This window comes from Siniperca chuatsi, linkage group LG6, assembly GCF_020085105.1.
Source record: "Siniperca chuatsi isolate FFG_IHB_CAS linkage group LG6, ASM2008510v1, whole genome shotgun sequence".
NCBI classification, from domain to species: Eukaryota; Metazoa; Chordata; class Actinopteri; order Centrarchiformes; family Sinipercidae; genus Siniperca; species Siniperca chuatsi.
The window spans coordinates 27,711,297-27,726,996 of record NC_058047.1 but is presented as its reverse complement, the minus strand read 5'-3'; the positions used below and the strand labels follow the sequence as shown (position 1 = coordinate 27,726,996).

Below are 15,700 nucleotides of genomic sequence, written 5' to 3'. Positions count from 1 at the left end.
ACTGCCCTGCGTTGTTTGTGTTGCTGTAGAGAGTTTAATAAGCTGCCCACATGACAAACCCCGTGATGTTTATCTACTTTCAATTTGATCTTGACTTTGACAGAATGCCTATTGCCTGTGTTGATACGAAAGACTGTGTGTGTGTGTGTGTGTGTGTGTGTGTGTGTGTCTCAGGTGGCTGTGACATTTGCAGTGGGGTCAGAGGTCGGCCTTCAGAGCAGCAGTGACTTCAGTCAGATGGGGAAACCTTTCCTAATGGGCACAGTGGCTCTGGGTGAGACTCAGCTTTGTACAATATTGATCAGTGTCTTTCTTTGTGTCTCAGTCTTACCACCTTTCTGGCCCTCTGACTTTCTTCCCTTTTTTCCAGTCCATGCTCCCTCTTTTACCATTCTTTTATTTTGGGCCAAGGGTGCTGAAGGCCCATGATGGACTTATACCAATTAATATTCCAATTAAAATTCCGAGTAATTAGAGCTGCCAGCTCGATTTGGAAAAATAACTTGTAGCAAGTTCTCAGCAAAGTGGCCAAAATGTAAGGAGACACCAGGGTAGACCCAGATGATGCTGGAGAGAATATATCTCATCTGGCTTGGGAATGCCTCAGGATCCCCCAGGAGGAGCTGGAAAGCGTTACTGGGGAGAAGGATGTCTGGACTACCTTACTTAACCTGCTGTCATTGCAACCTGGCCCTGGATAAGCAGCAGAAAATAGATGGATGGATCAGCCAGTACTTTGGCTTCCTGAAGTGACTGCAACACATCAGCTGTGGCAGCGTAGTGGGTTATCGCTCTGTTTCATTAGCGTTTCTGTGACAGCTCTGACTGTACTTCCTACCGGCTTTCATTACTTCAGAGGGCCATTTGAACATGCAAACTGCCAGCTATGACAGCTGCTTTGCCGTTTGGAATAGCTAGTTTGTGTGCAACAGTATACACAACAACTTTAAAGCATTTTCTTAAGATTAAAAAAGGGTTATGTTTACCTCACGGTTCTGCTCAGGATTTAAAAGCCTCTCATTCCATTGAAACCCAGGCCAATACAATGCTTTTACGTTGTTTTGCAACTCTTTAATAATGAAAGCACCACAATATCAGAAATGGTGGACCCCAAACAAAGGAGAAACTATATAATTTCAGACGTAGATGACATTGACTGGGTGATATCTTTTATCATAGACCACATAAACTATACTTGCACAGTAATTTTAGTCAAAAATGAAGTTTCCACTCAGACTGTAGATCCAGTCTAAAGTAGGCATGCGGTATCCGGAGATTTCCATGATGAAAAGTCTACATGTTTTGTACGTTGAGTCTTTGCATCTCACTTTGTCCATTATATGTTGATGTTGGACAATACGATTTAAGACAAATTATAGGATTACAGATTTTTTTTACTTTGATAATGATAAATGAACAACTTTAACTACATTATGTTTTCTCTCTTATGTTGGCTCACATCTGATATGATTGATTCTGGTTTGACCATTGGTTGTTGTAGCTAATCTCAGTTTGATTATATGGGAATCATAAATAATTTATCGGAATTTGGAATATGAATAGTATTAGGTCAGTAAGAGATTCCTAATGCCAGTAATTTAATACATTTGGTTTGTTCTCTAGCCATACTAGGCTACCTCTAATAGGATATTATCTTTCAAGCATACTAGAAACATGTTTGGTTATCATGTTGTCACTGTGTTAATGACTTTTCCTAGTTATATATGAACACCAAGAGCATGGAGGACAGTGATGACACAGTGGTGTGCTCATGCAGAGTGAAATAAAGGTGTGGAACAGTAAAAGAAGCCCACAGATAGATGTGTCATATGATAGATGTGCCATTTTTAGAAAGTTTTGCCTGCACACAGTAAAGAAAAAATGTCAGTCTGTGAGACTGACCTGCTGTTCTGTTTTTGTGTCAACAGGAGGGATTGTAAACGTGATGCCTCTGCTCTTCTCACAGATCTCACACAACAAAACACAGGTAAGTCTAGTCCTGTACTACATCCTGCACTGCCTGCTATCTGTAGACTCAATTCACTGAATTCAGAAATGGCTTATGAGCAGGGCTGTACGTACACTTTCTTTCACACAGCACTGGTGCTACAGAGTAGAGCCCGACCGACGCTGAATTTTTGAGGCCGATACCAATTTTAGAGAGAAAACATTCACCGATTACCAATATGGCGGCTGACATAGTGAATTTTTGAGCTGGAATGAAAATAGACCTTTTCTATGTGGATTGTGCACCGATTTTGCACCAATATGACTATGCAAAGGTACTCAGAAGGCTGCTTTCTTAAATAATTTAACATAAAGTTATTTGTTTAATATACATTGTCAACCAATTCTAGAAATGAACACTGAGAAAATAAATAAAAATAAATAGCTAAATAAACATCAGTACTGTATGTTCAGTATCAGTCAAGTGCTGAAGTAGCAGAAAATGACATGGAAATACTCAAGTAAAGTACAAGTACCTCTAAATTGTACTAAAGTACAGTACTAAATGTTCTTAGTTACATTCCACCACTGCTCTCTACTAAACCACATATTCTCTGATTTGACTTACTCTATCAAGCTGTGAGATTCATGCTACAGCTTTGTTCCAACTCTGCAGCATTATTTCAGTGGAATTAGAAACGCTTTTTTCTTGCTAATCAAAGCATGTCAAACATTAACTCATGATTCACTGCTGCCGAGTCAAGAGATAAACAGCGCCTATAAACATTCAGAGGAAACGTTCAGCGTATCTGGTAGGGGAAAAAAAGTCTCCTGATGTTATTTATTTACTTTCCAGCACTGCATCTCACCAAGTAGGTAACAATGTAGCGTGAAGTCAGCACTCACCGGACTCAAACTGATGAAGAGATGCTCTGACGCTTACCTTTCAATCTGCTAACGTTACTGACAAACTATATAGCTGGCTAGCTCCCTCTCTAATACAGCCAACAGTTGTGATAAGCATGAGTTGCGTGGCGGTTGTCAGGGACAGGGTTATATTGGAGTTATATTTAAAGGGGAAAATGATGGGTTCATTGTTTAACTTTCCAGCAATGTATTTCACAAACTAGTTAGCAACTTACTGTGAACACACCGCTTGGCTCCACCACGTCTGCTCAGCTGTGCACACGGCACTCTACTACATGTACTGCGCAGTGCTGAGAGTATTGTAGCTATAGCGACGGCCCACATTTCCCAGCATGCACTGCCTAGTGCTGAGAGCAGTTTAAGCTAGCTGCCTTATGTTCCAAAATGCAAATGTTACTTTTTGTTAGCGTTTGTAATGTGTCTGTTCAGAACATGGTGGTAGTTGTGCTGGTTAGCTTTAACCACCCAAGGTATGCATGCAACTTCCCCCAACTAGCAAGTCCCGTTCATTGACGATAATAATTGATAATAATCCAAAAATATGCAATCTCTTAAAGTGACAGTACAGACATTAAACAACACTTTAGTGTGAAAATGAAATATTTATTGAAGCATAAACAAAACTTTCTTCAATTTTTAGCACTTAACAAATTAAAAATGTGTCACTTGCCTTCTGTCTGATAGCAGAACGTTTGGTGGTTTAATAATGAGTTAATTTTAATGAGTTTAATGACAGGCCAAAATATAACTTTCACTAACTTCATTTATTTAGATGGTGGTCAGCTCAAGCCCACTGCTGCTGATATATTATTTTACTATTCTCATAGTTATACGTTATGTTGAAGGGGCCCTATGTATTTCTTTTCAAATAAATGCCCAGCATCAGCAGTGTTTATTGAAGGCTCGGCAAGTTTCATTCTGTTCAGAAATCAAACAGTCACAGACTCACAGCAATAAAAGCAATACCACTTGCTCACCACCTGCTCAGAATTTATCGTCGTCTCGTCTTTCCACCAAATTAATAAAAAAGTATCGATAGTGGTATCGATAAAGACTCAAGACTCGTTAAGCAGTCTCAAATGGTATCAATATCAATAAAAATTAACAATCCCCATCCCTACTTGCTATACAAAACTTCTGTTACTGAAATTTTACTCAAGTAAAAGTACTTAACTACTACTAACTACTTACTAGTACTACTAAAAATTGACTTAGATAAAAGTAAAAAGTAGGTCAGCAAGCACTTGGCAACAGTGGCAAGGAAAAAGGCCTCACACTCGCACCAACGCCTGGAGGATCCACCATGATCATACTAGCATTTGGGCACGCAACATCGTGGGTGTGTTTGATTTGAGTTACTTTAATTAAATCAGTGATAAATTAAGGTGGCACAACCTTTTTTTTTTTTTTTTTAACCATGCCGAGACACAATAATGCCATAATCATACTCCATAAGGACGTGATCCTTAATTTTATTGCATTGTTGTGCATTTTTGTACTGTTCACTAACTCCTGCCAGGCGACTAACCCCGCCTGCTGGCTGGGTCAGTCTTTATTGGTCAGGTCAGAAGTGCTGCTGTTTAGGGTACAGCTCTTTCCTAGGTACATGGTCTAGTTTTTGTTGGACAGGCTCTATCTGCTACTGTTAATATTAGTTGGGCACATCAAGATACTGTAAAGAGTTGGTGGCACAAATTTTTCAGTTGAGTTGTGTTAAACCATGGCAAAAGAAGAGGGAGCAATCAGATGACATAATTAAAAAATTGCCAATCCTCAAATGATGAAAAATCATGTAGAAAACATGATGGAAATATGGCATTTATGTTTGTTTTATGTATTAATTTGAGGAAGGTTACAGTCTTCTCATCGCTAGAGCTGGGTGACTCTAGTGATCAAAACTGATTTTCCCTGAATCGACTGGGATTCACAGGGTCCCGATTTGATTTCTAATTTGATTCAATATATATTGATTCACTTGATACACCAACTTTTCAACCTCAGCCAACGGCAAAAACTTTTTTGCAATATTTTGACTTTTTTTTTTTAATTTCCGGTCCGGAATTTCCATTCAGGTTATTTTATGCGCATAAAATTACGCATAAAAACGGGAGGGTGGAAATGCAAACAAGTACCCTGTATATGTCCTCCTGCCCCACAGTCACTGACTGCAAGCCTGCCTTTCTGCTGCTGCAATTCCTCAATGTCTTTGTCAGAATAGCATACTCACTCCCCTTATAATAATATAATAACTACCTACATCTGACTTGGCTAAAACGCTACAAAATGTATCATCAACCCTGACATGATTTGTATATTTTGAGGTCTTTGTCTCCAAATTGTCTTTGAAGATGGATCTTTTGCATTAAGCACAGATATTTAGCATAAAACATAAAAAGGCAAGGTCAGACTCACCAAGTGTAGTGGCCGAAAGCAAGTGTGTCCTCATCGCTGACATGCTTTAAAGAGTTCTCTTCAGAATTGTTCAGGTGTAAAAGTGCACAAATGACTGGATGTAAATGGGGGGGGGCAACAAATTAAAGTTTGCATTTTATTTACTGCTAAGGCTGGCTGATAATTCAATATTATTGTTTATTGAATTTCACTGGTATTGTATCATGATGATATAGTCATACTGTGTTATTGTTGTGCAAATATCAGCTTGAGCAGGATGTTGGTCACCTTGTACTGTACTTTCTTTATGTCCAGATCCTGTGGTTTCGGAGAGCAGTGCTTGGAGGTCTGACAACCTGCACTGTGCTCAACGTCCTCTGGTAGGCATTATTATTCTCTTACTATCCTGCTCTTTTACGTCTTTATTAATGAATAACCTCCAGACAAGAAATAGTTATTAGCTTATAGACCTTTTCAGGTTTCATTATCCATTAAAGTCATCTTTTTCAGCCATGTTCTATGGAAATTGCAAGAAAATCAACTTCTCTGACTGTACTGTTCAAAATGAAAAAACACCAGTTTTACCAGTTTACCACTACCTCGTCTACTCTTGTACCATGGCACAGACTTTTCCCCCCCAGGAGAGCATCTGGTGTATTGTCTCCCAGGGGAGAGCACCACAGGACACTTTGCTATTAATTACTGCCACAACCTCTCCACAGGCAGAGGGTTATGGAGGCAGGAAATTCATATTCATATTACTGTACAGCAATAGTTGGGTTGTTATCATAATAAGGTTTTATTGGATAATTCTATAAGCACGTAAGGCCCTTTTTTACACTGTGCAATGTAATAACAATGGGGTTGTGTGTGAAATGTCCATATGAGTTAAAAGTAGAGATAACAGCAGGCTGCTTTGTGGATGGCAGATGTGAAACTGTTTGGTTGGGATGAAAGCTGAAGGCTGTCACGCCTAGAAAGTGTGACAGAGTTCAGAAAGTACCATTTAAGCCAGATGTGGAAATTCAGAAAATTCAGCTTTTATAAACGGATATGTGATTGACACTGAGCATTGTGGTCAGATGATCACATGTGACCACACTGACCGTCTGGGAGACAGAAGACGGTCGACAATGGCTGAAGAGGCAGGCGCCTGAGACCTTCAGCAGGGGTTTGAGGAGAGCGGGCAGTAAGCGCCGCAGCCAGGATGGTAGAGCATATCTGGTCCAGAGAGAAAATAGGCCGTCTGGCATAACAACCATCGACGGAGGACTCCAGATGCACCAGAGAGCGCAGACCATCCTCAATCCCTTTCTCTTGAAACCTATTTTCCAGCTGAAGAGTCTAAGACAGGTGCATTTGGGGGGAACATTTAACCTTCAATTTCTTGCCTTTGACATAGAACCAAGCCTCAGGGGTTTGGAGTTTTTAGTCAGACTGCACTTACATTTACAATGGTATTTAAACCTCGCTCGTTACCTTCACTAAATATCGTTAGCAATCCTAAACAGTGGCCATATGAAAATAACAAATGTTTCTCCAGTGATGTAGGCTGCACAATGAGGCTGATTCTGTTATTTAGTTTGTGAGTGTATGTTTTGGGATATATGTGTGTGATATGTGTGTGTGTGTGCATGTTCTTTAGCACCTTCATTTACATTATGTAGCTGGCTGCATCTAGTGTTTTAGTGACAAAGAGAATTTAATCATACACATGAGACACTCTCATCTCTCCATTATACACACACACACACACACACACTCTTAGCGTTGCAGCAGCCCACCATATCAGAACAAAAAACTCTTCCAGAGCATTAGTAGACAACATTTAGCTTTATTTCTGGATATTTAACTGTGTGCGCGTTTGTTTCAATCAGTGAGAAAGAGAGCAAGTTTCACGAGAGAGAAAATGAAATGAAGGGGGCACTCCACCAATTTTACATGTCTAAGTCAATTTACTAATCATGGGGAGCTCTTCTGAGCTCATGAAAACAGTTGTCTTATGTTGCTTTGGGGAAGCTTTGTCAAGTCTGAGAGAATTACTCAAGTGACATCACCCAGGAGTCTTGGCTTGGGCTTGGAGACAGCAGAGTTTTAATGGAGAGCCTGCATTACTTACTCTGGGTTTGGAGTTTAAAAGACATCACCATTGACCAGGCAGACATGGTCTTAAGAAAATATGTTATCTGGTTGCATTATGGGAAGTGTAGGATTTATAGCTTTTTAAGTTTGACAGGATATTGTAGCCTTTGCTAATTTGCTTGATTTTGACCATTCTTTTTTAAATCTGTTTCTCGCAAGGTCCCCAACTTCATGTAAGCAAATATGGAATACTAAATTGCTGGACTATTCCTTTGAAACCCTTGCACACAGACTGATATAATGAACTGGAGCTCTCTTAATACTCTTCTAACTCTGTTCCTCAGGCTCATTTCTTTCCTCTTCCCTATGTTACACTGCTTGAACATATCACATTTTACAACTTCTCTACCACCACTATACAACACATATCGATAAATATATTTTTGATCCTCTGACACTTTAAGTGCATATCCTACATTAACCCCAGCCTAATCAAGATGGACACCACACTAAACCTTGTCCCACGACACATGCAGCTTTCCTGTGGACCAACACTGGTCCAAATGCTGCAGATGATATTGATATGACGCAATATCCATTAAATCCAATAATTCTTGTCTTCAGATCTTCAACCTCTCTAGAATCATTCTGTGCGCCTTGTTTCTATTAGATTTCTAAAATAATAGGAGAAATTTGGATAATGTCAAAACGTTAAAATGTTAAAGTATAAAATGAAGAGGCAAGCACATTTTAAACTCAAGAAAATGCTCTGTTGCACTGCTGCATGAGTTAGTCTTTGCACACCCGTGACAAATTTCACTGAGCTATACCCAACAATTGGTTGTATCTGACCTTTGGTGTACTTTACTGATCAGCTTCTGGCAAAACAACTTACAGCAGCTCCACACAATAAGTCTCTCTCCTCTGGGATACTTCTCTGAGATTTATGAGCTTCAGGCTGCCTTTTTTTTTGTTTTGTGTCCAACCTACACACCAGATTTTGAAAGCAGTGTTCCATGGCAATGCAATGCTCTATAATAGCAGGTTTTTTCACAGGGGAGCTCCATTTATCAATACATGATAACATTTCAGAGTTATTTCAGTGCGCTGTAAACAGGCTTCATTTTCTCTCACCACATATACAGAGCCCTTTGGTCAACTCATGCATTGCAAAAACCCAAACTATTCTTTTACTTTAGTAAATGTATGGTTAGATTAGCCTTCAACTAACTGTTCTATTTCATATTGGTTCCGCCAACTAACAGGGCTCTGTGTTTCACTTTTTATCTGATTCACATTAAGGGCTATCTATGTTTAATTATATTCCCCATAGTAACTGTGTTTTCATTCTTTCTTTTACTTTGTAATATGAGTGATGGTGGGAAGGTCGGCCTTGTTTTCAGTGTTTTGTCACCCTCTACTCCAGGTCCCCATCTGGTATGCTTCTTCTGCTTGGGGCCAGATCATATTATGCCCAGGGTTTGAGATCGGCCAACATGTTTGCACTGTCAGGTCAGGTCCTCTTGGTGATCTAGCATAAGCCGCACTGAGATTACTTTGCCCAGGCTGAGGGCTCATTCACGCCAGCATTTATCACAGCGAAACTTTGGGCAGAATTTTCAGTTCTATGCAGTAGCAATGGGTAAAACAATGAAACAAAAAAAAAAGATACCATATTACTGTCTTACCAATTTTATACAACCCTGCTCTACCAAACCACAAGAAGAATCAATAGAGCTTTCCTTTTTGTATCTAGTTTGACATGAAGGAAACTAGCCACAACCAGTAATAGCCACGGAGCAACCTGACGAAGTATTCGTTACTTCACCAAGCTTCCAGCACCAACTGTTTCAGAAAGCCGCGGAAATTAATTTCATAGTGCCACTGTCTTGTGTGACTGGGCACTGATTCCGTGTGTGACTTTAGTCTGGCTGACTGACATGGAGATAATAAGGAGGAGAGTGTTTTTCACCGGTGTCCCTGCCTGTCCCTGAAGACCTCCACGATAGAGGAAAACTGAGCTTATGTGTTGCGCAGCTGTGTTCTCTTCAGTAACCTCTCCAGGGCTGTTGCCACAACCGTGGAAAGAGTCACAACTCTAGCCATGGCTGGTCTCCGGCAAGTTTGACTGAGCGTTGTCTCCTCCCAGCTTTGTGGCAGGAAGGCGTTGCAGGGAGCTCCTTTCTCTGTGCGTCTTTGTCTGAGCAGCTGAAAGAGTGAGCGAGGCCGCAGCTCCCCCCGATCACAGACCTACGGGTTAGCAATCCATCCCTGACCAGCTGTTGTCGTCCAAGCTGCCATCTCACTCCGTCCCTCTAGGCAACAAGAGAGGCCCCATGCTACTGTATGTCCACCTGTTTCAGTTGTCCTTCTCATGCGTGTCTGACGGAACAGATATGTCTTTATTTTAATCAATCCAGCCATCCACACAGGCCACGTAATGACTCGCGCTGTCCACGCGACTCGAAGCATATTTTTATGCTTTTTATGTTTGCATAATCTGGCCCTTTTAAGATGCACCTTGTAATTTCCACTTCATTTCATAGACATCACTGAGATGTGGGTAAATTCTAGCCGCAAAATTTGAGGAATATGATGTTTTCATGGGCATAAGGGTGTAGAACTCCATTTAAATCTAATAAAAAGAAAGCATTCAGTCAGTCTCTGGATGGACTTGCTTTCTTTCCGTCACACATCTTTCCGCTAGCTCCTTTTTGTAGACTGCCAGAGATTATAAACATTTCATATTATCTAATAGCTCAAAACTATGATGGAATAAATGAACTCACAAATTTATGTAGTGCATTTGAATTGACATTTGTTCTCCTAAAAGCTTGAAGTCTGGCAGAGTTTTTCACTATAATTTGACTGAAATCATCACGGCTTACACTGCACGATGCAAATCCTCTCTCTCGCCTTGCTTTCTCTCCCCCCCCCCCTTATCACACTACTTCTTTTTGGGGTCCCTCTCCTGCTTGACGTCCTGGTAAGCAATTTCCTCTGCCTCTATTTTTTAAGACCATAATTTTGATTGATAATTATCGTTGGGGACATAATTCTGTTGAGCCACCCAGCAGAGTGAAAGACTAGTAGAATAAAATAGAAATGGTGTGTTGTTGGGTGCTTTCAAGCGTAGCCACAACAAATGAATGGATAAATCTCTCAGAGCTGCACTGCCGATTCAAAGAGACCAACAGCCAGTGCCGCAGAGAGAGAGGGGAAAACTTACTTGTCCATGACTTGCTTCCTCTCTCTCCCTGCAGCCCAACTTTATGGCCTTTGGTTTCAAACTTGTGATTAATCCTCTGTTTCCCAGTCTCCTGCTTTTGTTTTTAGAAAACCTGTAAAGACTAGCTCTACCCTAAAATACTATCAGGCTGATGATCATCTCTCATAATACACACGTCTGTGCTGCTAATAATAGCACATTTGCCAGTTGACAGTACAGTCTCAGTTATGTTGTTATAGTGTGGGATACTTTGTATGATCCAGTGTGAACATCTTCAAATGAGATACCAAAAATGTGATGCACTGTGAGTCTAGATGAGATTATAAATTCATTCCTGACCTTGGAAACAAAAGTTTACCCAACAATCTTACCACAAGGTCCATTTAGTAGCGGTTCTGGAGTTTTTGATCGTATCACAAGATCTTCCTCAGCAGTTGAAGTTTGCCCCCGTTCTTAGTGAAGTTTCTGAGCACTTAAAATACTTCTTGTCTATGCTCGCCTAAAAGTTGAGACCGGGAGTTTATTCTTGACCTCGGAAACAGGTTAGCAGAAGAAGAATTTAACAAAACTATCTCACCACACGGTCCGTTTAGTAGTTGTTTTGGAGCTTTTGATCATATCACACGATTGGGACAGTAACACAAAGGAAGAAACAGGTAACCTGCCTTTTGAATGCTTATTTCAGGATATTTCAAGACAAATCATCTAAATGTTCTGGCAGATATGTTGAGATATGTTGTGTTTCAGGATAATGTAGGATAGCAAATCACAATGCTAACTGCATTCTTGCACAGCAAATCTCTTGCATGTTGATTCATCAGTCTGTCTTTGCAGTATCTGCTGTTGCAGGTTAACACCAGGTTACTGTTTTCTGACTGGTTGCACATGTGGCAGCCAATAAATGATAATGCCAAATTAATATGGCACATTTAACACGTACAGTTTGCTGGATCATCTTCTGGACACAGGAACAAGATCAGAGACAGCAAAAGGTTGCACAGAATAGTTTCTTGAGGAAAGAGACGTGACATTAAAATGCGCTGTGGCACCCTGACGGGCACGACATGACAAAATTCCTTTAAACACATCAAAACATGTTTTTATATTCAACATTTAGTTCAGCAGCAGCGTTAATAATTCATTACACTGTTGCTTCAGAAGAACAGCTCAACATTTTGAAGTGAAATTGCCAATTGAATCACAAACTTCAAGAACTCAACTGTTGTTTTCAGATTGAAACCTAATTAAAAGGTTACCAGATATAAATGGCTTGTTAGCCCACATCTAACACAGTAAATCTGCTAAGCTCAGTTAATGCTCCTTTTTATTTGCAGTAGGGAGTTTGCCACCTTGTCAGATTGACATAAATCATAAGGACATCAGACACCAGAGGAAGTAAATAGACAATAAAAAGGCAAAATATATCATATAAAAATCGACGTATATATTCAAACATTTCAGCAGCAGAAGCAGAAGATGATCCTGTAAAATTCCTGTTGAGGACTAGTTCCATTTCATGCACTCTGCTGTATACATCAAACTGACGGTGAAAAGATGTCATGGAGTTCACTTTATATGTGTATCACTTTATGTATCAGATGTTTGCTTGATAATGAGCGTGTTTTTTCACTTCATTATTTGATCATCTTCAGGGAGCTATTTAAGCATCAAATTGTGACGTTTTCACAAAGTAAACTTTAACAAACTTCCTTTGCACAGCTCCATAACAATCTGTTTTACATGAAGGGCCCTCCTTCATTGGCAGCATAATGATCAGTGCAAGCAGCGCTCCAACAGTTTGGTATTTTCCTGACCTTGCCGGTCTGTGTGCTATTCTGGTGTCCAGCGCTGAGTCCCCGGTGCACAGGTGGGAGGAGGCGGCGCTTCAGTGCCAGCCAGATGTAAAGCTGCTGCTGTTAACGAGTTAGCAAACAGTTTACACACCCAGCAGACAGAGAGCAACAGCAGAGCCCGTTCATATTACACATAGTCGTTTCATCCATTGTTCACATAGAAATATTGATTAGTGCAGCTTTGTGGCAGAGTGTGTGTCTTTCTTTAGATTTGAGGTCATGGTGTAGCCTTGGGACAGGGCGGGGCAACTTCCTCCTATAAGAAACTGAAGCCTGTCCTCTGGCAACTAATCTCATACTGTTATGTAGAAATGTACCCATTGTTTTTAAGCCTTGTCTTGATGAAAATGATTAAATTCTGCTTCTTCCACTATAGAATTTTTTGCCTAAATTAGAAATGACATCTCTCGGAAATTTTGGTTAAATTGGCTCATGGTGTCTTCACGTGAGCAGAGAACTGCCATTAACGCTCCAGCCACTCGTGCTGGGCGGTCATACAACGTCAAACCCTCTGCACTGTGATTGGAAATCCAACAGCAGCTTTTTGAAACATGCTCTGTCAAATAATTTGTTTAATACCAGAAAACTCAGTTGCTATCAGTCAGGCCTTATAGGCAACTCTTGTTTTCCGATCTGCATTGTTAAATCCTGACCAGTTTTTGCCCTTAACCATTAAAGACCTCCTTGTAGGCTTAGCTTTATAGTGAACTCCATATAGGCCAAGGAAAACACGATCACATTGGCTTAGAAACAAAAATATTTTTTCAAAATGTGTGTTCAGCAGTAGGACACCATCAGTGGCTGTTGAATATACAGTATTAGACAGTAAGTGTTTAAATTGTTTTTTTTTTTTTTTTAAGTGTCTGCTTTCAGGTGTCAGGTACAGTAGTAGGTGCTGAGAATTGGATCAAAGTACGTCATGTCTTATTACAGCTATTGTGATGAAAATATGCACATCCTGATGCGGAAAGAGTTGGTGATTCAGGAGAATATTAATTTGTTATGACAATTAGTGGGACCTGGCATGTTGACAGTGGCGTAACATGAGTGGAGGCGGACTGTATGTGCTCCAATGAATGACATGTGTGTATTCATGTGATTCTCATCAGCCTTTAGTAACCTTCTGTGGGGGCGTGTGTGTGTTTCAGGTGCTGGGCAGTGCTGGAAATTGTCCCCCAGACGTCGATACCAGAGAGGCGGCCGACGGCTGAGGCAGCTCAGCCCAACTCCAGCAGCCTGTCTGGTCCTCGTTCCTCCATCTCCCCTCTGCTGTACTCCAACATCTCACTAGAAGAGTGAGTCTTTACTGCTGCCTGAACATATTCTCTGTCATTAAGGTCAGGCACTTCTTTGACTGTCCTGCAGGGGACATTTTGTCTAGTTGATTCAGTTATGTTTCCACAGACATTAGATGGAGCAAGGTTTATCGCTTGTCTAAGTGGCTTGTCTGAGTTTTGGTTGCCTCTAGGTTAGAGGTTAGCGGTCCAAAAAATCCATTTAACTTTAGCTAAGCATGACAGACCTGTCTGTGATCTTTGCTGTAATAGTTTGATTAAATGATAAATTAATTCCAATGGGAAACTGCAAAATGTTCCTTGTCAGAAGATGTTGATATGAATATGGGCATCAGTCCAGAGTACAGTTTGCCCTCTGTCATCTTCAGGTAAATACCTGCTTTATCCATCTGCTTGTGTGCATAAAAGTGTTTGGGGTCTCCTCCTGTAGTCAGCTTGGATGACATTTTTACTTGCTGTAATGAACCCCACCACATTTTTTGATTTGAAGGCCAAGATTTTACTGTAAATGTCAGTTATTTAGTGCAGATGTTCAAATGGCATTGCTATTACCTGATCGAATGAACCGACATGAAGGAGTAAATGCTCCAGAGGTCACTCTGTGGTTGATGAGAACAAGCCCTTACATGATCTTGGGACCAAGCCAAACCATTGATATTGTGTTGTGCGGAACACAGCTGTAAAGCTATGGGTTAGCTGCTAGAAAATCCTAAGAACATTCGTAGAACTGATTGACCTCTTTTTTCCAGTAAAACAGGCTTCAGATACAATTGTTTGCTTTTTCTGTCACAAACGGGTGGGCTGACATTAGCAAAAATCCCCAGTTTGAAACTCACTGCAAAACTATTAAACGGCTGGTTTAAAACGGTAGTTTGTTTTTGACCTTTGACAATCTCAACTCAAGCTCCACTTACCTGCTTGGTCTGGAGCTTTCAATCGTATTACATGGTCCTTATCAGCAGATGTAGTTTGCTCAGTTGTTGTAAATCTGTAGATTTAACAAATGTCCATGATTCTGAGAACCTGGCCTAAAGTTTGACTCATTTCATTCTTGACCTTGGAAACAGCAGTTGATGAGACGATCTCAAATCAAGGTCTACTTACTCACTTGTTCTGGAGTTTAAAATTGTTGTGACAGATCAAGAGGCAGGCTCAGTAATAGATCGGGTGTACTGTAGGTATGGATAGTCGGGTACGTAAAGGGCCACACCTCAAAAAAAAAACAGAACCACAGCCTATCAAAGCATCGATTCCAAACTGTCCTCCCATATCTGAGCTAGAATGACATATTGTCAAATAACATCCATTGACATCACTCCTTAAATAATTTGGCAGGCATAAAGCTCTTTTTATTCCATTACATTGTCCAATCCCATTCTGAGATCATAAAACAGCACCAGATTGTCATTTCTGATACTAAGTCAGCTTTTTGTCATCGGAATTGAACAATATGCTATTCCGTTGACGCCCAAAGGTGACAGTGATGATACATCAGCAGAGAATTGTGTGAATGTGCACAATTAACAGCTCTTGTACTGAATGTGTAATTATTTCAAAGCATCTTTGAATTGTAATAGCTCCCTGGCTCAGGCCTTCCCTTTCCATTAAATCCCTCTTCATTTCACTGATTTGCAGAACAACCGTTTTTCATTCTGATTGCTTGGCATGAATTTTTATTTCTGTGTTATTCTTTCCCCCCATACCCGCTCGCCGTTAATTGTTCATCTCTTTAAAAAGCAGAGCTCCTGTGACCCACATGGCTTAGACAACCTCAGTGACAGGTACTATCCTCTCCCTGCCTGGCAGACCTGTGGCTTTCATAGACCAACATTGCCCCCTAGTGGATTTTTATACATTTTTTGGGGGAAAAAGCATCTGTTAGGAGCACATGGTCGTTATACCGCTTCAAATCCCAATCCTTTAACCTTGTTCCCTCATCTGTTGAGTCTGTTAGAGCAGCTATGTGCATTTAAAGC

The 15,700-nt window shown here is 40.5% G+C and overlaps 1 protein-coding gene across 3 annotated transcripts in view; it reads left to right on the top strand.

Annotated features, from left to right (window-relative positions):
• The window catches only part of si:ch211-51h4.2, an 83,632-nt gene that overhangs the window by 44,864 nt on the left and 23,068 nt on the right, over positions 1 to 15,700 (top strand). For 2 of the 3 annotated variants that reach the window (XM_044198583.1, XM_044198582.1), the window contains exons 9-12: positions 133 to 274; positions 1,929 to 1,987; positions 5,581 to 5,645; positions 13,578 to 13,724. In XM_044198583.1, coding sequence (XP_044054518.1) covers positions 133 to 274; positions 1,929 to 1,987; positions 5,581 to 5,645; positions 13,578 to 13,724 — 413 coding nt within the window. The remainder of the gene's footprint in view (positions 1 to 132; positions 275 to 1,928; positions 1,988 to 5,580; positions 5,646 to 13,577; positions 13,725 to 15,700) is intronic. The other variant, XM_044198584.1, reaches the window with a different exon arrangement.